This window comes from Giraffa tippelskirchi, chromosome 3 (assembly GCF_054371585.1).
Source record: "Giraffa tippelskirchi isolate mGirTip1 chromosome 3, T2T-mGirTip1v1.2.pri, whole genome shotgun sequence".
NCBI lineage: Eukaryota > Metazoa > Chordata > Mammalia > Artiodactyla > Giraffidae > Giraffa > Giraffa tippelskirchi.
The window spans coordinates 52,173,602-52,196,811 of record NC_137277.1 but is presented as its reverse complement, the minus strand read 5'-3'; the positions used below and the strand labels follow the sequence as shown (position 1 = coordinate 52,196,811).

Below are 23,210 nucleotides of genomic sequence, written 5' to 3'. Positions count from 1 at the left end.
TCATATCTCATCCCATTTGGAGCTTTCACATGTTATTTTTTCATTCCTTTCAGCAAGCACATAGATTTGTATATTCTTCTACTATTGCCTACACCTTTGGAATTTAAAATTAATGTGAGAATGACACACTGTTCTGTACCATGGTGTGCATTTGTTTGGGATTTTTACTTAACTATTTTCTAGAGACTGTACATGAAGGACTTACTCTTTTTTATTATTTGTTTATTTTTGGCTGCGCTAGGACTTCATTGCTGCATGCGGACTTACTTTTCATGGCAGTGCACAGGCTCCTTATTGCTGTGGTTTCTCTTGTTGCGGAGCACAGGCTCTAAAGCACAGGCTCAGTAGTTGTGGCCCACGTGCTTCATTGCTCCACAGCATGTGGGATCTTCCCAGACCAGGGCTTGAACCAGAGTCCCCTGCTTTGGCAGGTGGATTCTTATCCACTGAACCACCAGGGAAGTCCCAAGAACTTATTCTTTATTATGACTGCTTAGTGTTCCATTGTTCAGGTATAACATATTTTAATCACTCCTCTCTCTTATTAAAGCAAATAACACTGCACTGAATAAACTTGTACAAAAGTCATTTCTCCTTACACCTAATCACTCTCCTAAGTAGAATTATTGAGTGACAGTTCAGTTCAGTTCATTCGCTCAGTTGTGTCCGACTCTTTGCAACCCATGGACTGCAGCACGCCAGGCCTCCCTGTCCATCACCAACTCCCGGAGTTTACCCAAACTCATCTCCATTGAGTCGGTGATGCCATCCAACCATCTCATCCTCTGTTGTCCATTCTCCTCCTGCCTTCAATCTTTCCCAGCATCAGGATCTTTTCCAATGAGTCAGCTCTTCTCATCAGGTGGCCAAAGTATTGGAGTTTCAGCTTCAGCATCAGTCCTTCCAATGAACATTCAGGACTGATCTCCTTTAGGATGGACTGGTTGGATCTGCTTGCAGTCCAAGGGACTCTCAAGAGTCTTCTCCAACACCATAGTTCAAAAGCATCAATTCTTCAGTGCTCAGCTTTCTTTATAGTCCAACTCTCAAATCCATACGTGACTACTGGAAAAACCATAGCCTTGACTTGACAGACCTTTGTTGGCAAAGTAATGTCTAGGTTGCTCATAACTTGCTTTTTAATATGCTGTCTAGATTGATCATAACTTTGCTTCCAAGGAGCAACCATCTTTTAATTTCATGGCTGCAGTCACCATCTGCAATGTTGCTTCCTGAGCTGCATACAGATTTCTCAAGAGGCAGGTCAGGTGGTCTGGTATTCCCATCTCTTTCAGAATTTTCCACAGTTTGTTGTGATCCACACAGTCAAAGACTTTGGCATAGTCAATAAAGCAGAAATAGATGTTTTTCTGGAACTCTCTTGCTTTTTCTGTGATCCAGTGGATGTTGGCAATTTGGTCTCTGGTTCCTCTGCCTTTTCTAAAACCAGCTTGAACATCTGGAAGTTTACAGTTCAGGTACTGTTGAAACCTGGCTTGGAGAATTTTGAGCATTACTTTGCTAGCATGTGAGATGAGTGCAATTGTGCGGTAGTTTGAGCATTCTTTGGCATTGCCTTTCTTAGGGATTGGAATGAAAACTGACCTTTTCCAGTCCTGTGGCCACTGCTGAGTTTTCCAAATTTGCTGACATATTGAGTGCAGCACTTTCACAGCATCATCTTTTAGAATTTGAAATAGCTCAACTGGAGAGTATATGCATTTATGATTTCGAGAGGTAATGCCAAGAGATTTACTATTATTAACAATAATCAGTTCAGTTCAGTCGCTCAGTCGTGTCCGACTATTTGCGACCCCATGGACCACAGCACGCCAGGCCTCTCTGTCCATCACCAACTCCTGGAGTTTACCCAAACTCATGTCCATCGAGTCGGTTATGCCATCCAGCCATCTCATCCTCTGTCGTCCCCTTCTCCAATTGCACTTATATATACATGTATTAACTCATTTAATCTTTAACAAGACCCTAAAAAGTAAGTACTATTTTTATCTTTAGTTTAGAGAAGAGAAAACTGAGGCACAGAAAGGTTAACTAGCTTTGACCAGTTGGTGGCAGAGCCAGGGTTTGGTGTCCCTTCAGAGGGCTTTTTAGAGCAGAACCGGCTGGACTTCCCTGATGGCTCAGATGGTAAAGAATCTGCCTGCAGTGCAGGAGACCCGGATTCAGTCCCTGAGTTGGGAAGATCCCCTGGAGAAGGCAAGGGCAACCCATTCCAATATTCTTGCCTGGAGTATTCCGGGGACATAAGAGCTTAGCAGGCTATAGTCCATGGGATCGCAGAGAGTCGGATACGACTAAGCAACTAACACTACTACTACTAGTTTGCCTTCACATTTTGAGCTCTGAATCACTTTGTTCTATGATATGATGCTAAATTGCCCTTCATAGAAAGTGGACTAATATAGTAATCCAGTAATGTATAAAAGAAACTTGTGTCCTGACTCTAATTCCAAAAATAATGTTAAGAATAGAACAGCAAGACATAGCCTAGACTTGGCACAGTGTGAACCAGGTGGTTTGCTTTTGAGGTTTCTATGCAGTCCTTCAAATGTGGGATGAGAAGATAGGTGAGTTTTGAGAGTGACGGGGAAAAGTAGCATCCTGTTTTAACTTCTGCACTAATTTTTTCAGACCCCTCTTCAGTGAATGAAAAGAAGAGGAGGGATCGAGAAGAAAGACAGAATATTGTCCTGTGGAGACAGCCACTCATTACCTTGCAGTATTTTTCTCTGGAAACCCTAGTAATCTTGAAGGAATGGACCTCAAAGTAAAGAGTCTTCCATTAACTTTTATGTAAACTGTATTTACTAATTCTAGAAGTCTTCAGCAATCTCCTATTCCTGCCTCCTGCTCTATCAAAATGGATTAATTAAATTTAGAATGTTATAGGAACATATTTATTTTCCTTTTTATATGTAGTTTGAAGAAAAATAGATTAGGGAAACTTACTGCTATTTGTTCACTGGATTATTACAGTTGACCATTGTCTTCTATTGAATCCTTTATGCAAAGGAGAACCCTAAAAACGAAAAATTTTTTCTTCTGGCTTTACCTTCAGGAGAAATCAGGCCTGTGTATGTTAGATACACTGATTCTTTAGCAGGTCAAGGTTCAGGATACGTGGCACTACTGATAGTTTGAGCCAATGAAAAGGGCTCTGCCATGGAAATTGTGTTCTATCTTTAAATTCAGTACTTGTAAGCCCTATTTCTGATATCATAAAGAGCAAGTTGAACTTTTAATTGCCTTAATCATTTTCTGGTTTACCTTTCCAAGTTATCTATAATAATATCTTATATTTGTATTGTACTTCCGGTTTCTAAAGTATTTTGTAACACTTTTTAGTTTATTTGATCCTTCTAGCAATTCTGTGAAGAAGGTAAAATAAGTATATGATTATGATTTTAAAGACAAGGAACAGAATCAGATTGGTTGAGTGTCTTACTCCATGTGCAATACTTAAGAGACTCTAATCTAAGTCCTCTGACTAAAGGCTAATGCTCTATCCAGTATATACTTTTTCAAATTTATTTCTAGTTGGAGGATAATAGCTTTACAGTGTTGTGTTGGTTTCTGCCATACAACAGCATGAATCAGCCAGAAGTATACATATATCCTCTTCGTCCTGTCCCAATTAGAAGTTGGAGCACATACAAGTAATTTGGGGGTATGGAAAGGGCTGCAATGGGGTTTCTAGTAAGAAATTAGATTCTTTACTCATGTGTCTTGTTTATCCTCTTCTGTACATCAAGAGACTATAGTCTTTAAGAACAAAAGAGCTCAGTCCAGCAAGAACCACTTCTAAACCTGAGCTAAAAAACTTCATTGTTTAAGTGAGAAATGTCTTGAGAGTGATGAATCCTAAAAATGAGACTGTGATGTATCTCTTTGTTTTGTTTTTAAGATTATGGCATCGTCAAAGCATTGTGGTGTCTTTTTTACTGCTGCTTGCTGTGCTTACAGCTATGTATTATGTTGAAGGAGCACATCAACAGGTAAGAGGTTTAGCGCTTCTGTTTCTATTCTTGCTCCTCCCCTAATCCCAGGCAGTTTCAGAATGAAACTGTTTTGGGTTTTGTTGTGGGTTTTGTTGATTTTTTAAAAAATTTATCTCATAAGTCGTATCTTAATGTCTTATTTTTAAGGCCAAGTATTAAAAATATTCTTGTGGTAGTTCATGGCTGCTCAGTATTTATATTTGGTATATATCACTCCTTTTTACCTTTAAGGATTTAAATGTAACTTTCCAGGCAATGTTTAGTCAAAGCAGCATGAATTCTTTAATCACTACCAAAGTCTTCATATTTCCTATACTGTGACCTATCAAAACTCATATACTCATCCTAGATTGAAAGTTAGCTTTTATATGTATAAAGTGGGGGGAAGTTCGCTTGCCTGTTGTCTGTAAGTACGGCATAAGTGAAGGGAAAATAGGACATTTTGTTAATAACTTTTGTTAAAATAGCAAAATGTTCATGTATTCTGATAGGAAATGGTTTTAAAATGGTATCATTTCACATGTTAGAGCAGTTTACCTCTAAATTCATCAAAATGCCAATGGTGATTATCTTTGGTAGGGTAGAGATTATGGGCAATTGTTTTTTACCTTATGTATTTCTACGTGTTTGTAATAAACATATATTGCTTGTAAAATTAGGAAACAATAAATGGCATTAAAAGGAGGGGGGGTGAAGCAGTTTGCTTCTAATCAGAGAAGTTTTTATGCATATAAATGCAGGTTTTAAATATATTTTAAAGAAACCTGTGTGTGCTATTAAGAGTTTCCAGGGAACTTAATGGATTTACTGTCCGGTATGAGCATCTGAACTCTGGAAATCTTCCAAATCTGTATCCCAGTGGACTGCAGTTTGCTCTTGCTTGTAAAGCATCTTGGTCTTGAATATATAAAAATAATTTTATGTATATTTTTTACTAGAATCAACAAGAATACGTTCTGGTTCCAAATATTATATAAATAACCACCTGTCTCTTACCACTGTATATTATCATGCTTTTTCAAACAAAATTTGTGAAACTTTCAAGTGTCTTTAAAATTTTTATTCTCATAGTTATCAGTAATTTGCATATTTCCTACAAATGTCATTGTAATAGGACTTTTAAAACGTAGAAATGAGCTTTATTCTAATCACATGTTTTGGTTTTTTTTGGTCACCTCTGCTACCACATGTTAGAGGAATTAGGTGTCTTTAAAGAGCCTTGAATCTTAATACTTTCTTCCTATTGGAAACTTAGTTGTTTTTTTTTTGTAGTTGATAAATACATTTCTGCTTAAGAATTCTGATTTTGTTTTTTTTCACCTTTTCCCTTTTGTTTTTCAGTATGTGCAACGTATAGAGAAACAGTTTCTTTTGTATGCCTACTGGATAGGCTTAGGAATTTTGTCTTCTGTTGGGCTTGGAACAGGGCTGCACACCTTTCTGCTTTATCTGGTAAGATTAACTTTTAATAATCAAGGTTGAAAGAGATTATGTTTTAATTTGTGCTTATACTTCAGAAGTTAAAATTCTAAGGTTTTTATTTGAATATCTTTGTGTTTTATATGTATTCTAATCCTCCAATCAGTGCTTTAGGTTTGAGTCGGAACTCTGTTTTGGTTTTCCTTTGGAGTTGAGGATTTAAAAAGAGAAGGGAGGGGAAAAGCCTTAGGCAAATGAGATTGTTTACTTATATTAATTCAGCCAGGAAATGTTTTTTCTGTTGAGATTTCAAAATAGTGGTTCTCTTGCTTATGCAGTTACATTGTAATAGTTGAAGTTATTTAGTTGTACGAAATTCCATGTAAGGGTTAGAATTGACTTGGACAGTGACTTTCTCTGTTAATAGCAAATGAGAAATGGTGTCTTCCCTCACATCCTCAGATACCATGTACACAACTGGGTAGTTATTTTGGTATTCTTATTGAATGCAGTTAATGAAGTATTGCGTGTATAGAACTGATGCTTTCTTAAACTCTTTTAAATCAAAATATAAAATGTACCCTTCCTAAAAAATATATATATTTTTTACTTAGTTGCAATTAGAGAAATGAAAGAGACGTTTTTGCTTTGGACACCGACCAATATAATGAAATAATGGCAGAGCTAGGAGTAGGGGGTGACAAGCATGACATTGAGGGCACAGAATTTATCTAGTTACTTTTAGGGTCATAGAAATGTGGGGCTTATGAGTGAAGGCCTCATTAAATTTGTACCCTGGATGTCTCTCTTGTTTCACTCTATTCCTGTCTCTGAATAATATATTGAAAACAATTTCATATTTGAAAACAGCTTGCTCTTGATGGAGAAAACAGGTGAAAAGTTGTCATAGCAGTACTGATTGCTGCATAGAGTTCAACAGTGCAAACACTTCCAATCTCTGTGCTTCAATGAATTCATTTCTGAAGCAGGTATGATAAATATTAGGAAATGAGTATCAGACGGCTACTTAATTAATGGTCTGAAGAATAAGAATTAATCTATAATACATAAGTTCTGTGAGTTTGTGAGAGTTTTAAAACATGGAATTTTAGAATTCTGTTCATGACTGCTGGTTTTAATCCCAGATAGAAACATAAATCCTAGATAATTGACCATATCAGTGTCTCTTTAATTATTCTAGAAATACAATGGTATACTAGAGGTTGAGGCAGAGAAGGAAAGAGGAAAATACCAGTTACCTTTCTGTTCTTTTCTAGACCTGTCCTCTTAGATTCCTTGGGAAGACCAGATTAAGGAACTCATTAGTTGCATTTGATTAATTTGGAAGTATTTAAAAAGCAACCCAGCTAGCAGATTCTACTGAGTCTTAAAAGGGATTCTAATGAACCTTATAAATCCCATAATAAGTAAGAATAAGAAAAATTTGAAACTTAGAAGTTTCATGTTTTCTGTTTCTTTTCATATCCTTGAGAAACTTTTATAAAATGGCATTTATAAAATGTCTTGTTGTGAAAACATTATTATTTTAGTTCCATTGATTCATGTAACCAGTAGAGGATTTAAAACATGCAGATAAGCATTTATTACAAAATGTATTTGAGTGAAAAGTCAAGTCTTTGTTTTTGTAAACTAAGTAGTTATTTCTGCCCTTGATCAGAGTGCAGGGTTAAGGGAATGCAGTGAGATTTTTCACAAGTTTAGAAGGAATTCTTCAAAAACTATTTGAAGGAAAGTATCACTCTCTCATTACTCTCAATGCCATGTATATTATTACTAGTTAAACAAATGTGGAGGTAAAGTCAAGGAACATCTGAAAATGTGTTGCGTTATACATAAAAACCATATAAAAACATTGTGGCATTACCATTGTTGGTAATAAACTGGCATCCAGATCAATCAGACCATGTTTTTCAGCATTAGATTAATTTGATTTTTGTTATTTGTCAGTAGCATTTAGAGTTATTTTTAAGTGCCCTAAAAGTGAAAAAAAAAGATCTGCATTTTTGTTGTTGTTCAGTCACTCAGTCGTATCTGACTCTTTGCAATTCCATGAGCGGCAGCACACAAGGCCTCCCTTTCTTCATTATCTCCTGGAGTTTGCTCAGACTCATGTCCATTAAGTTGGTGATGCCATCCAACTATCTCATCCTCTGTCGCCCCCTTCTCCTCCTGCCCTCAATCTTTCACAGCATCAGGGTCTTTTCCAATGAGAAAGCTCTTCACATCATGTGGCTGAAGTATTGAAACTTCAGCTTTAGTATTAGTCGTTCCAATGAATATTCAGGGTTTATTTCCCTTAGGATTGACTGGTTGGATCTCTTTGCAGTCCAAGGGACTCTCAAGAGTCTTCTCCAACACCACAGTCCAAAAGCATCAATTCTTCAGCACTCAGCCTTCTTTATGGTCCAACTCATATCCGTACATGACTACTGGAAAAACCATAGCTTTGACAATACGGAGTTTTGTTGGCAAAGTGATGTCTCTGCTTTTTAATACACTGTCTACGTTTGTCATAGCTTTTCTGCCAAGGAGCCAGCGTCTTTTAATTTCATGGCTGTAGTCACTGTCCACAGTGATTTTGGAGCCCAAGAAAAGAAAGTCTGTCACTGTTTCCATTGTTTCCCCGTCTGTTTGCCATGAAGTGTTGGGACTGGATGCCATTGATCTTCATTTTTTGAATGCTGAGTTTTAAGCCAGAGTTTTCACTCTCCTCTTTCACTTTCATCAAGGGCTCTTTAGTTCTTCTTCGCTTTCTGCCATTAGGGTGGTGTCGTATGCATATATGAGGTTGTTGATACTTCTCCCAGCAATCTTGATTCCAGCTTGTGCTTCATCTAGCCTGGAATTTCTCATGATGTACTCTGCATAGAAGTAAAATTAAGTAGGGTGACAATATACAGCCTTGTCCCAGTTTTGAACCAGTCCATTGTTCCATGTACAGTTCTGTTACTTCTTGACCTGCATACAGGTTTCTCAAGAGGCAGGTAAGGTGGACTGGTATTCCCATCTCTAAGAATTTTCCACAGTTTGTTATGGTTGACACAGTTAAGGCTTTGGCTGTGATCCACACAGTCAAAGGCTTTAGTGTAGTCAATGAAGCAGATGTTTTTCTGTGGTCCAGCGGATATTGGCAATTGGATCTCTGGCCTCTCTGCCTTTCCTAAATCCAGCTTGTACATCTGGAAGTTCTTGGTTCGTGTACTGTTGAAGCCTAGCTTGAAAAATTTTGAGCATTACCTTGGAATGAAAACTGACCTTTTCCATTCCTGTGGCCACTGTTGAGTTTTCCCAATTTGCTGGCATGTTGAGTGCAACACTTTAACAGCATTATCTTTTAGGATTTTGAATAGCTCAGCTGGAATTCCATCATTTCCACTAGCTTTGTTCATAGTAAAGCTTCCTAAGTCCCACTTCACTTCACACTCCAGGATATCTGGAGTGACCACATCATCATGGTTAGTCTTGGTCATTAAGACCATTTTTGTACAATTGAGGAACCAATATTGGTGCATTACTAACTAAAGCCAGTTGTTTATATTAGAGTTCACTCTGTGTTTTATATAGTTTTATAGATTTTGGCAAGAGCTTAATGTTATATATTCGTCATTATAGTATCACAGAGTAGTTTTACTCTCTTAAAAATACCCTGTGCTTTACCTATTTATTCCTACCCTTCTCCTTCTCCCTACTCACAGACCCTAAGAAAACACTAATCTTTTACTCTGTAAGTTTTGATTTTGTTCAGAATGTCAAATAGTTGGGATTATACAGTATGAGTCTTTTTCTGCCTGACTTCTTTCACTTAGCAATATGGATGTAAAGTTCCTCCATTGTCTTCATGGCTTGATACCTCAGTTCTTTATTTTTTGGGGGGCCATTTCCACTTCATGTGGGATCTTAATTCCCCAACCAAGGATCAACCCACACCCCCTGCATTGGAAGCACAAAGTCTTAACCCCTGGATCACCGGGAAGTGCCAATATCCCATTTTTTTAATTCCCATATAATATTCCATTTCCTGGTTGTACCACCACAATTTGTTTATCCATTCATGTATTGAAGATCATCATGGTTATTTCCAGGTTATGGCAATTATGAATAAAGCTGCTATAAATATTGATGTGCAGGGTTTTGAATATTGCAGCCATGAAATTAAAAGATGCTTACTCCTTGGAAGGAAGGTTATGGCCAACCTAGATAGCATATTGAAAAGCAGAGACATTACTTTGCCAACAAAGGTCTGTCTAGTCAAGGCTATGGTTTTTCCAGTGGTCATGTATGGATGTGAGAGTTGGATGGTGAAGAAAGCTGAGTGCTGAAGAATTGATGCTTTTGAACTGTGGTGTTGGAGAAAACTCTTAAGAGTCCCTTGGACTCCAAGGAGATCCAACCAGTCCATCCTAAAGGAGATCAGTCCTGGGTGTTTATTGGAAGGACTGATGTTGAAGCTGAAACTCCAGTACTTTGGCCACCTCATGCGAAGAGTTGACTCATTGGAAAAGACCCTAATGCTGGGAAGGATTGGGGTCAGGAGGAGAAGGGGACGACAGGATGAGATGGCTGGATGGCATCACCGACTCAATGGACATGGGTTTGGGTAAACTCTGGGAGTTGGTGATGGACAGGGAGGCCTGGCGTGCTGTGATTCATGGGGTTGCAAAAGTCGGACACGACTGAGTGACTGAACTGAACTGATATATATATATATATATATATATATATATATATATATATATATATGTATGTATATGAGAATTCGGCTCATTTGGGTAAATGCCTAGGGACATGATCTGTAGATCACGTATATTAATTGGTGATACATAGGAAAGTAATTAACTTGTATTCTCCAATGTAAATAGTTTCAGGACTTTGTTGTTGATTCTTTAGGATTTTCTGTGTAAGATAATCATGTCATCTGCAGATAGTTTTGTTTTTCCCTCCTCAATCTGTGTGCCCTGTCATTTTTTCCCCTTGTCTTTTATTGCATCGGCTCCGTCTGATGTTGAGTTGGGGTGGTGACAGGGAAATCCCCTTGTTCCCAGCGTTAGTGAGGAAGCCTCTAGTTTCTCACCATGAAGCTAAATTCATGTCGGCTACAGGTTTTTGTAGGTGTTCTTTATCAAGTTGATGACACTCACTTCTGTTCCTAGTTTGTTGGGAGTTGTGTGTGTGTTTGAGAGTTTTTTTTTTTATCATGAATCGGTGAGGATTTGGTTAGAAGAACACCTTTTTAGATAGTAGTGATCAAAAATGGATGAAAGGTCAATATATTAAACAAATTCAGAATGAGAAGTCTTGAGCAATATATTAATGTTAAAAAGAAATACAAAGAGATACCCAGAATATGCCATTTCCATTTGACCAGATTATCTTCAGTTCTTAAATTTGTTAGTTCTTAAACACAGAATTCCTTCAAGAATTCCTTCGGTATCATAGGGAAAATGAAGAAAAACAAGTATTTGGAAAAAATGATTTTCTGAGAAGTCAAGCAAAAGGAAGACAAAAGATGTCACTGGTTTTTGTTTATTTTTAATTACCTGATTGGAATGAAAGTCAGATTCCAAGAAGTTAACTACAGCTGTTTCTACTACTACTACCAAAAATGGCAAACATTGTCATCATTATTGTCATCAGAGTAATACTAACTGAAGTCAATTCTGTTGTTTTTTATCCATATTTGGTATTCATTTTTGTGAGGAGATGTTGCATCCTCATCCTGTTGAACTCCAGGATTTGCTTTCATCAATGAAATGTGAGCATAATTGATAGATCTTGCTTCCTGATGGAAGCTTTAAGGTTTGTCATGCTGTCTTTCACCTGGAGCCCAAGTCTCTGACTACGATGAGCAGATTCACTTTGCTAGCCTCTGATGGATATGTAGAGTAAGGGAGATAGAAACTTAGTTGTCGTAAGCTACTGAGATTTGGGGGCTATTTGTTATTTTTACCTCTCCTGACCAATAGACTAACATTTATTGAATGTTTACCACATGCTAGACTCTGTGCTCAGCACTTTACCTGAATTATTTCACGTAGTCCCTCCAAGAGCCAAGGTAGTCAGTAAACAATAGTGTAGCAAATGTGTAGTAAAAAAATGTTATCAGTAAGTACAGACTATGCATTTGTGAACTTTGGCAGTTATGGAGAAAAATAGCCAGGAAACGAGAGGCAAAACGGTATCAAATAAAAGTTTAAGAATTTCATCTCTTATTATTTAAAAAGCTGTTCTAAATTATCTCTGGTTAGATTTTTAACGTTTTCTTGGTGGTAATGGTTGACACAGTTTTTTCCTTATAGATCATCATTCCTTTTGTTTTATATCTGCGAAATGTGATTGTATCTGGAAAGTCCTAATTACATCTTTCATTTATGAGCCTTCACATAATCCTCACTTAAGGAGATGTGATGTTAACATTCTTATGCCATACATTTTTGTGCTAATGAAATAGGCACCCTTTCCATGTACCCATATAACTCTTCAGTCAAGAAAACAATTGACTATATTAGGAGAGAAGTTTGGTCAGAAGTATGACCCTTCTTTTGACAACAGTTTACAGCAAGGGACTTCCCTGGCAGTCTGGTGGTTAAGGCTCTGTTCTCCCAGGGCAGGGGGTATGGATTCAGACCCCGGTTAGGGACCTAAGATCCCACATGCTTCTTAGCCAAAAATGAAAACATAAAACAGAACCAATATGGTAACAAATTCAACAGAGATTTTAAAAACGGTCCGCATGAGATTTTAAAAACGGTCCGCATGAAAAACTTAAGATAATAATTTGTAGTAAAATAGGTGAAAAACTGAGTTTAACAAAGAGAAAAAATTTAGTTCATTCTTGATCATGGCTCTCTTTACTGGAAATTATGATTTTAAAGTGAAATAGGAAAAATTTGCCTGTATAGACAAAATTCCTCAAATTAGGTTCTTCCCAGTATGGAAGTTACCTCTTTTGGAAGTAATCATTTAGTTAATTATAACTCACTGTTCAACTAAATGGTGATCTAAAAATGTTACTCTATTTCCTAAAATATTATTTACCTACATATCTGCCTTTAAAATGGAAAAGTTGTCTTGATTTTTAACTTTATCATTTAGCAATTTCATTTATAATTTTTAGTTACAATTGAAAGTTATACCTTAATTCATATGTTCTAGAAATTCTCATCATTTCTTTAAACATTAGAAGTAAGACTAGTTGCTTGATTAAATTTAAATGTTAAAATTAATGAAAATCAACCAGGGAAAATGACTTGTTTGGTCTACTGTCAAATTTTGTAAGTTGATTTGGGAGCAGTAGAAATCTTGAGGTTTGCCGAGAACAAGTATGTAACAACAAAGGAAAAGTTAGATACTGTTTATGCAGAAATAGTGATTGTTAAACAGAGAGAAAGAGATTGAAGGGAAAAATGGATAGATTCCTTCTCAAGGCTCATGGGAAGTTGGTTGGGCCTCTAGGTTAGTTGAGAGGCTTCCCAGGTGACACTCACATTAAAGAATCCACCTGCCTATGCAGGAGACGTAAGAGACATGAGTTCGATTTCTGGGTCGGGAAGATCCCCTGGAGGAAGGCGTGGAAACCTACTCCAGTAATCTTGCCTGGAAAATCCTGTGGACAGTGGAGCCTTGTGGGCTACAGTCCACAGGGTTGCAAAGAGTCGGACACAACTGAAACAGCTTAGCATGGCACAGTTCAGCTAGGTTAGTTGGTTCGTTCCATTAATTCTAATAGTCAACAAATGGGCTTCAGGGGTCTTTTTAATTTCCTGAACACTGTACTTGTTATATATCTTCACAACTGTGCATCTTTCTGGGAGAAAGGACCTATAGTGTTAGGTTCTCCAGACTGTAACCTATGCAAGGTGAAGAACCACTCTTCTAGGACTTTTTTTCTATCTGTGGCTATATTAGTTTGCCACTAGGTGGCATTGCTAGTACAACCAATATACTATCCTGTATTTACAGGTTCTTTTCTGGGTAAATATGAAACCCTCAAATAGATTAGAGGCATATTCTATTTTTTTCTGTATTTATGGCTGCATAATACCATTTAATGCATGTGAATGAAAATAAGTTTTCTTAATAATTTTACACATTCATTAATTAGTTAAGCAGTTATTAGTTAGACTTTCTTTTCATTGTCATATATATTTACATGCAGAACATACTCCCATGGTGTGCCCAGTTTCAGGTACAATGCCTTAATTCTTTTTCTTTATTATTTAAAAATATGCAAGTCATGGAGGGTGATTTTGTTGTAGGACTAACATATTCCTATCATGGAGGGTACATAATAGGGCATAGTCAGAGCTGGGTTTCAATGCATGGTCAAATATTACTAACTCTGTGATATTTGGCAAATATCTTAACTTCTTAAGCCTCAGTTTATTCAACTGTAAATGGGAATGATAATAATAGTCCCTACCTCATAAGGCTGTTTGGAGGAGTAAATGAAATAAGACACGTATACTTTTCAGTTCAGTGGTTAGTATATATAAGGTGCTCAGTGAATGTTAAGTGACCATCATTATTATTATTATCATTAGTCATACTCTGTTTTTATTTTTAAAACACTCCTTTTCAGACATGCTTTGGAACTGGTCAAGTATATGCCCTGATAAACCTGCAGGCTTTGCTCTGGAGCCCTGAGAGGCCACACTTTAAATGTAAGGATGAACTTGATACAAATCAGCCCATACAGAGGGTGAAGCTCAGGTGTAAATTTTAAGTCTGGAGGAAAATAAAGTCATACTAGGCATCACATTATATTAAAAAAAATAATAAGTCCAACACTCAATCCAAAGTAATCAGATATCTGAGGAAACAATATAATATGGCCAAAACAAGAAATAATAGAAATAGGTCCACAGGATATGTGTTTAATAAGGTTAGTAGGCATGTACCTTAATCCAAAATCAGTGTGTTTCAAAGAAGTAAAAAACAAGTTAGAATATTTTACCGGAGGTTGGAAACTTTAAATGAGAGCAAGTGGAAATTTTGAATTAAAAGAATAGTGTCTGAAATTAAGAACTCAGTTAATGGACTTCAACAGACTGCAGCTAAGACAGGATTAATTGACCAGAGAAAAATATCTAGAACAAAAAAGGAGAGATGGAGAAAAAAAACATACTGTCTTCACAGGAACTTTAGTAAGACTGGATTTGTCATAGCTTTTGTTGAAAAAATTAGCTGACAGTGGCCTATCTTTAGATGGCTAAAAGAAAATAACTGCCAACAGATGATACTCAAAAGTGACCCGTGAACAGTATTAAATAAAGATATTTTCAGAAAAACAGAAAAAGTTTGCTACTAGCAAACATGCTGTAAAGGAAATAGTAAAAAGTGTTCTTTGAATGAATGAAGGAAAGTAATTCTACATTCAAGCACAGATTCAGGAATGAATAAAGATTAAGAAAGCGATATATATATATACAAGTAGGTGCTCATGCTCAGTCACTAAGTTGTGTCCAACTCTTTGCAACCCCATGGACTGTAGCCCACCAGGTCTCCCTGTCCATGGGATTTCCCAGGCAAGAATACTGGAGTAGGTTGCTATTTCCTTCTCCAGGGGATCTTCCTGACCCAGTGATTGAACCCACTACCTGTGCCTGAAGTAATTCATTAAGATGCTTGCATTATGCACTTTTTTCATCTGCTCTTTTGTTTTAGAATTTTATAGTCATTTTGCATAAGTACACCTGTAGTAGATGACTATTTCATGAACTCGATGTCTATTTCATGAGCTAGTTTTGCCTGGCAAATAGCACGAGTTTACTGATTTCATTCATTTACTTTCCTCATATTTTTAATAAGTAATATGTGTGTGTGTGTGCACGTGCGTGCGCGTGTGTGTGTGCACGCGAATGTGCGTGTGCATGTGTGCACGCGCACAGCTCAGACACTCAGTCATGCCCAACTCTTTGCGACCCCATGGGCTGTAGCTCGCCAGGCTCCTTTGTCTATGACATTTTCCAGGCAAGAATACTGGAGTGGGTTGCCATTTCCTGCTCCAGGGAATCTTCCTGACCCAGGAACTGAACCTGCATATCTTGCGTGTGCTTCATAGGCAGGTGGATTCTTTACAACTAGCACCACCTGGGAAGCCCCTTTTATAAGTAGATCGGAAGTCAGAAGAGCTTCTGTGGCTGGTAGATTTTTCTAAGATCACACCTTCTAAGCCCTCTTCACTTAGATACTAATTTCCAGAAATCCATTAACAAATTTATTTTAGTCTTAGCATTTATGTAGCAGGTTTCCTTTCAGGTAATTCAGAACATGAGTGCTTATTTACTAGTGGAAATAATGCCCAGAGTAAAAACAGCTTAATAAAGAGAATGTGACTGCTGTTAACTTCTTTGATGTATCTCTGTGTTTGAATGTGTCAGAATTTTCACCTTAATAATGATTTGGCCCAAGGGACAACGACAGCCCAGGGGCAGCACTTTGCTGTCAAGGGGCCAAATAGTAAATGTGTTAGGCTTTGCGGGCTGTGCAATCCCTTTGTAACTCCTCAGATCTGTCATGGTAATAAGAAAGCACCCAGGGACAGTATATAGGAATGTGACTGTTTTCCAGTCAATCTTTGTTCAAAAAACAGATAGCAGACTGGATTTAATCCACAGACTTTAGTTTGCTAACCCTGGCTCTAATTCATGGGATGACGATAATACACCAGAAGAAGCATATTGAACCTTGGGAGCCTTAGTGAACTAACCACTCTCTAAGGATTTTTACATGACATGTTATGCATTTGATTTCTCCATTTGCCAAAAAGGATTTCTTCTCTCTTCCAGGTCATAACAGTAGACTTAACATGATGTTTTAGAAGAGAATATAATTGTGCAAGTGCTTGAGTGGTCTGGAAGACCATCAAGGGGTTTAAAAAAAAAAAAGCAACTTTTCATGAAGAGAAAAGTAAAAGAATTTCTTCCAGTTGAGCTGCCTGATGACAACAAAATTTAGTTCTAATCTCATGTTTGAAACCATTCATGTGTGCAGAACCAGTCTGTTGTAAAAATACAACCTTTACAACACTGCAATCATTTTGAGAAATAAATAATTTTTGAGTTACATTTAGATTGTTTCAAATAATTGGGAGAAGTGATAAGGTAATTTGAGTAGCCACATTAGAATTATTTCCCATTACTAGAATATATAATTCGTAATTTTGTAAACAACCAGGTTAAAAGCAGGAACATTGAAACTTGATAATGAGAAATATATCTCAGACATTCTCCTTATATGCATGTACATTATTATTCCTAAAGTTGTAAGATAAGGTGATTTAAGAACCGCCAGGTGGCTCAGTGGTAAAGAATCTGCCTGCCAGTGTAGGAGACCCAGGTTCAATCCCTGGGTTGGGAAGATTTCCTGGAGTAGGAAACAGCAACCTACTTCAGTATTCTTGCCTGGGAACTGCCATGGACAGAGGAGTCTGGCAGGCTACAGTCCATGGAGTCGCAAAAGCGTTGGACACGAGTTAGCGACAAATAGCAACAACCAACTGCAACAACCAACTGCGTATGCTATTAATGATTATAAAGTCTGTTCTGTTTAACAATAACAAAGAGAATGAGTGCTTCAGCAAGAATTTACAAATAATGTGTACACAGACAGTTTTGACGCTAGGTGGAGCAGTTTCCTGGAGAAAGGTTTACCATGTTCGTTTCAAAACAAGCCCAGCTCTTAGACAAAGAACTCTGAGAACAAAAACTACCAACAATCACCTTAAAATTTTTAAAGACTCTCAAATATTGAGCTGTAAATAGAAGGCTGAATATATTATACAAAATGCCTTTTCTCTTTGGCATTTATTTTAACCGTTGAATTCCCTCACCTTTGGGAATCAAAATGGGAAGGATTTTCGCCTTAGAACTGTCTTATTTAGATGGCAATTGGTACACAGAAAAGTTTGGAAGCTATTTAGTTACATTGTAAAGTAGATCAGATTTTATAAAAAGATATACCATCAGGGCATTATCATCTGAATGGTATTTATGAGTCAGTTGTATTAAAAGACCATTTTAGATTAAGAATATCATTTTATAGATTGGCAGTTTGCAACTAAAAATCAGTGGATGTCAAGAGTGTTTTAAGTACCATGAGAAACCATGGCCATAAAACTGTAAGTTTAGGATGTGGTTATCAGATATGATAATAAAATATAAATGAATAAAGAATTCTACTTAAAAACATAAAGACCATTTTAATAAAAAAAAATTGGGTCTTTTTGTTATATAGTAAATACAAGGAAAGTAAGTAGTGAGATATTTGCCCCTGTATAAAATTCAAAAGTCTAATTTTGCCTTAAAGTTTAGTGTTATTTCATTGCTAAAATGTGGTAAAAATTGTACATTTTAAAAAATCCAACATCTCGATTACTATCAAATGTTTATAGAACATCTCTGTCTGTAGTACCCTGTTTTCTTTAGTGAATAAGTACTTCATAGTTTTTATATAGTACTTTATAGTACTCTTTTATATGTATACATATAAAGCCTTATACTTTTTGACTCTTGGCTATTTATTGCCTAAAGAAAGTGTTATTTGAAAAACTGCATGGATGCGGGTTGAAGTGAAATAGTGAAGCAGTTTCAGGAAAAGAACTATTGTAGTAATTGTTTAATGCCATGAGCTGGAGTAATTCTTTTAAAAATTGTTACCCAACCTCTTCACATTTTTTTCCTGCTTGACTTCTGATGATTGCTCCATAGCTTACCTGTCCATCCCTCTGTAAGACAAAAAAGGGAAGAAATTGCCAAAAGGAAGGTTCTAGTGTGACCTAATATTGCTCTGTATAGGTATAATGACTCTGGATATAAGTATGCAGTGACTCAGGGCTCTGGCGGGAAGACTATCAGGCCCTTCTTAGAAAAGATCTGTTTGCCCTTTTTTTGATGAGGGCATGATCAGCTCTTCTCCCCGTCTTTCCCCAAGGAATGACTCATGTATTAACTCTTAAGAGTATCACCACATCAAAAGTAGAAACCAAGGTCTCCAGGACAGGGCTGGGTTTTCACCAAACCCAGAAGGATATGCACAGACTGACTGACTTCCTGCCCTGAAGTCACTATCTATTAATGTGCGCTTAAATGAAAGCTAGTAAGATTCAGTTTACCTGAAATCTGTTCTTTTGGATATATATTTTAGACAATTTATAACCTTTTTAAAAGTTCTCTTTATAAATACGTGGTCCGTTCCTCCTGAATATTGAATCAACTTTATGATCAAAATTGTTTAGGTTTAGAGAAGAAAAGTGAAACATATCTTTACTTATGGATTGATTTAATATAATAAAAATGACTTTGAAGACAGGTCCTTATAAACTAGAGCCTGAACTATAGAGTTTACACATTTTCATTTTGGTTGTTTTATACTTACCATAACACTTTTACTACATAACCTCATTACATTACCCTGTTACTTAGGTTGAGCAGGCATTATTATCATTATTATTCAGGCTTTTCATCAAATGAGGAATGTGAGATAGATTACATCTAGTTAAGTTACTAACAGATTTTTAGAAAACTAAAATCCACATTAACTAATGCCCAAATTACTGCTTCTTTACACACTGTACCACCTTTTATAGGGAGAGAATAGGGGCTTAATTTATAAACTCTTCTTCATAGAAAAAAAAAAAAAAAACCCCACAAACACTAGTTAAACTTCTCAGTGTCCATTTGGAATCAACAGTTTTATGCTCCAGCCTTCTAGAGTTATTTGTTGTACACCATAACCTTAGGTAAGCTATTTTCTGACTATGATGAGAAAAGCAATGATTAAAAGAATTTGAAGAGTAGAATTCCTGTTTGTAAAAGCATTTCTAAACTCCCCTAAAAGTTGGACTTAAAGAAAACAAAGATTTTGCAAGTCATACAGACAGCCATTTGTCGTCTCTTTTCATTTATTTATCACCCAGATACTCCTAATGAATCACATTCCAGACTAACCACTGACTCCTTTTGTTCCTCAGTGAAGGAGTGTGGCAAACAAATGTTTTCCCAGTGAATCAGCACAGAATTCTTGATTTTATTACCTTTGCCCTAAACTTTCCAGACAAAACTAATTGGAAATTTTGCCTTTGGGATCACACTTGACTTCTGTGTATGGATGATGGATTAGGCTATGAATTGACATTACAGATGTTATACAAACAACTCCAGTCTTTAGGAATGTTTTATCAGTTCTGAGGGAGCTGCCTGGAGTGGAAGAATGTCTGTCTGTCTGCTCATCTTCCTTAAAAAAACTCATACATACACATACTACACTCTTCTTTGGCGGGGGCAGCCCCCCAGCTGTGCAGCATGTGGGAACTTGGTTCTCCAACCAGGATCAAATCCAGACCTCCTACACTGGAATCTCTGAGTCTTAACTACTGGCCCTCCAGGGAAGTCCCCGTACTACACTATTATTGTGATACCGTATTTGTCATTTTGGTTGATAAAAAAGCTTGGCTAAATTAGGCTTACAGTTAACTAATACGATCATTTTAGGTTTTCACTTTTTCAGAAACGTCTCTGGAAAAAAGGGCCCCCAAAGGAACCAAAAAAAGTTAAAAATCCAGAAAACACTTGTCTTTAAATGAAGCAACAATACATAGACTAGTTTGTCATTTACTAATTTGTGTTTGTGGCACCAGGACTGCTTTCTCAGGACTTATACAGGTACTGCTTTATCAGGGCACTGCCTAGAACTCCTCACTACCAGCTTAGAATGTTTTTGTGTGTTATAATTTCAGGAATGATCATTTTATCTATAGAATAATTTTTTTTAATTCTTAATTTCTATTAATTTGATAGAGCTAATAGTATATTTACTATTCCTGAAAGAATGTAAATTATAGAAGTGTAACTTTTAAAACATTTGTGTTTTAAGTTAAAATACTTTTCCTACAAATACCTATATCTGCTCTTGTTAGAAATCCTATCTCCTCCCCAACCCCCCATCCACCCCCAAGCTAACTGTGGTCTTACTCTCACCCAGACATCCTCTCGCCTGGCCAAGCACTACATCTTTTTATCCTGGACAGAGCAAAATTATTCCACTATCAAAACTTTGGAAAATGTAGTGTAATACAGCTCATGAGACTAAGATATATGAGGCTTTGAACTGAAGCAAAACCAGATGTTCGATATGTCACAAAGAGCTGAACTGTCTTCTTGAGTTGACTTCACTTAGAATGACTATAGTAAAGTAACCACCCACGCCAAAAAAGGACCCTAAAAACCTGTCACTCTGATGAGAGTGTAACTTTTCATCCCAGTCATAAAATATGACCTTCGGATCATTAAAGGGAGCTTCTATTGGCAGTAATTAGGAACTCTCAGGGGCAGTTGGTGAATGTTACTAGTGACCTGGTTGCTAGCTAGGAAATTTATAGAGCTTCCTGTGCTGGGGAATAACAGCCTGTGCTGTATATAGCTATTTAACTTCCGTTGATTACCACTACATAGATTTAGGGACACTGTCCTTAAAATAGAAAAATTAACTTTTGAGGACTATCATTTGCTACTTTTCCTTAAGAAGTGCTGCTTGTGTTATCTTGTCACATGGTACATTCTTTTAAATGTGCTGAGACTCACTTTATACCACAGTATATGATCTCTCTTGGTGACTCTTTCATGTATACTTGAAAAGAATATGTATTTGGCTATTTTGGGGTATACTGGTCAATGTTGTTCAAGTTTTCTGTATTCATTCTGGTTTTCAGTTTGTTTATTCTATCAACTGAGAAGAGAAGGGTGTTGAATTTTCAACTCTAATCGTAGATTTGTTTTTATTTCTCATTTTAGTTCTGTTTTTGCTTTATGTATTTTGACATGCTGTTATTAGGTACCTACACATTTAGGATTTTTCTATCTTCCTGAGAATTAGCCTTTTTATCATTATGAAATGTCTTTATTCATCTCTAGTAAAATAATATACCCTCTCCTGAAATCTACTTAATCTCTTGCTAATGTAGAATACTCCATCTTTTGTATGGTTATTTTTACACAGTTTATCTTTTTTCATCCCTTTACTTTTGGATCTGAATATTTTAAATGGGCTTTTTGTAGAGAGCATGTACTGAGGTCTTGCGTTTTAATTCAGTCTGACACTCTCTGCCTTTTCATTTGTATATTTGGCACGTTTGCAATTAATCTAGTTGTCAGTATGGTTGGATTTAAGTCTACCCTTAAACTGCTGGTCCCCACCTGTTTTTTATTCTTTTCTTACCTTCTTTTGAAATGAGTATTATTTTTAGGGTATATAATATAACCACATTATAATATTATACTCCCTTTTCTCCCTCCCATACTTTATGCTGTTGTTGTCTTATATTTGCTGTCTTACGTATGCTGCAGTCCATGGGGTTGCAAGGAGTTGGAGATGACTGAGTGACTGAACTGTCTTATATTTTACTTCTACATATGTCATATGTGTGTGTGCTTGTCTGCTCAGTCATGTCTGACTCCGTGTGACCCTGTAGACTGTAGCCCACCAGGCTCCTCTCTCCATGGGATTTTCCAGGCAAGAATACTGAAGTGAGTTGCCATTTCCTCCTCCAGGGATCTTCCCCACCCAGGGATTGAACTCACGTCTCCTCATCTCTTGCATTGGCAGGCAGATTCTTTACGGCTCAGCCACCTGGGAAGTCCTACATATGTCATGGTTTTTGCTTTAAACAACTAGTTATGTTTTTAAAAGATTTTAAAATGAGGGAAAATGGTATTCTCTCTTTCCAATGCTTTTCACTTCTTTGTGTACATTAAAGTTTACATCTGCTATTACTTTTCTTCTGAGAACTTCCTTTAACATTTATTGTAGTGCAGATCTCCTGGAACAAATTCTTTTGGCTTTTGTCTATCTGAAAATGTTATTATTTCATCTTTATTTTTGAAATATATTTTCCCTTAATTCTAGATTCACAGGTTTTTTTTTTTTTTCCCTTTCAGCACTTTAGAGAAGTAATTCTATTGGTTTTTGGTTTGTTTCTGATGAGAAACCCTGTCTGTATTTCCCTGTAGATGACTCAGTCATACCTTGGAGATATTGTAGATTTGGTTCCAGAGCACAAGGGAATACGGTGATAAAGCAAGTCATGAATTTTTTGGTTTCTCAGTGCATCTAAAAGTTATGTTTACTATAGATTGTACTCTATTACATGTCTAAAAAATATATACATACCTTGATTAAATAATAATGCTGTGGGAAAAATGGAGCCAATAAATTTGCTTGACACAAGATTCTCACAAACCTTTAATTTGTAAAGATCACAATATCTGCAAAGTGCAGTGAAGCAAGATATGCCTATATAATGTGTTATTTTTATCCCTTCTACTTTTAAGATTTTCTTGATATTGCTGAATTATAGAATTTGATTATGATGTGATTATGATGATTTTCAGCAATTTGATTGTGTTATATTTTATGTTGATCCTGACTGAGGTTTGTTGAATTTCTTAAATCTATGAGTTGATGGATTGATATTTTTCATCAGACCTTGAAAATATTTGGCCACCCCTTCACCAACATGCACGCATGCACGCATACACACACACTTTCCCCTCTCCCCTCTCTTTCTGGAATTCCAGTTACATATATATTAGACTGTTTGGTATTATTCCACAGGTTACTGAGGTTCACTTCTCCATAGCCTTTACTCTCTGTGTCCTTTGGTTCACATACTTTCTATTGCCTTGTCTTCAAGTTCTCTAATATTTGTCCTGTGGTATCTAATCTGTTGACTATCCAGTGAATTTTTCTATTCAGATA

The 23,210-nt window shown here is 36.6% G+C and overlaps 1 protein-coding gene across 3 annotated transcripts in view; it reads left to right on the top strand.

Moving 5' to 3' along the window:
* Positions 1–23,210, top strand: part of VMP1 (vacuole membrane protein 1) — a 124,602-nt gene that overhangs the window by 17,930 nt on the left and 83,462 nt on the right. For all 3 annotated transcript variants that reach the window (XM_081585070.1, XM_081585068.1, XM_081585069.1), the window contains exons 3-5: positions 2,653–2,788; positions 3,926–4,016; positions 5,361–5,471. In XM_081585070.1, coding sequence (XP_081441196.1) covers positions 2,653–2,788; positions 3,926–4,016; positions 5,361–5,471 — 338 coding nt within the window. The remainder of the gene's footprint in view (positions 1–2,652; positions 2,789–3,925; positions 4,017–5,360; positions 5,472–23,210) is intronic.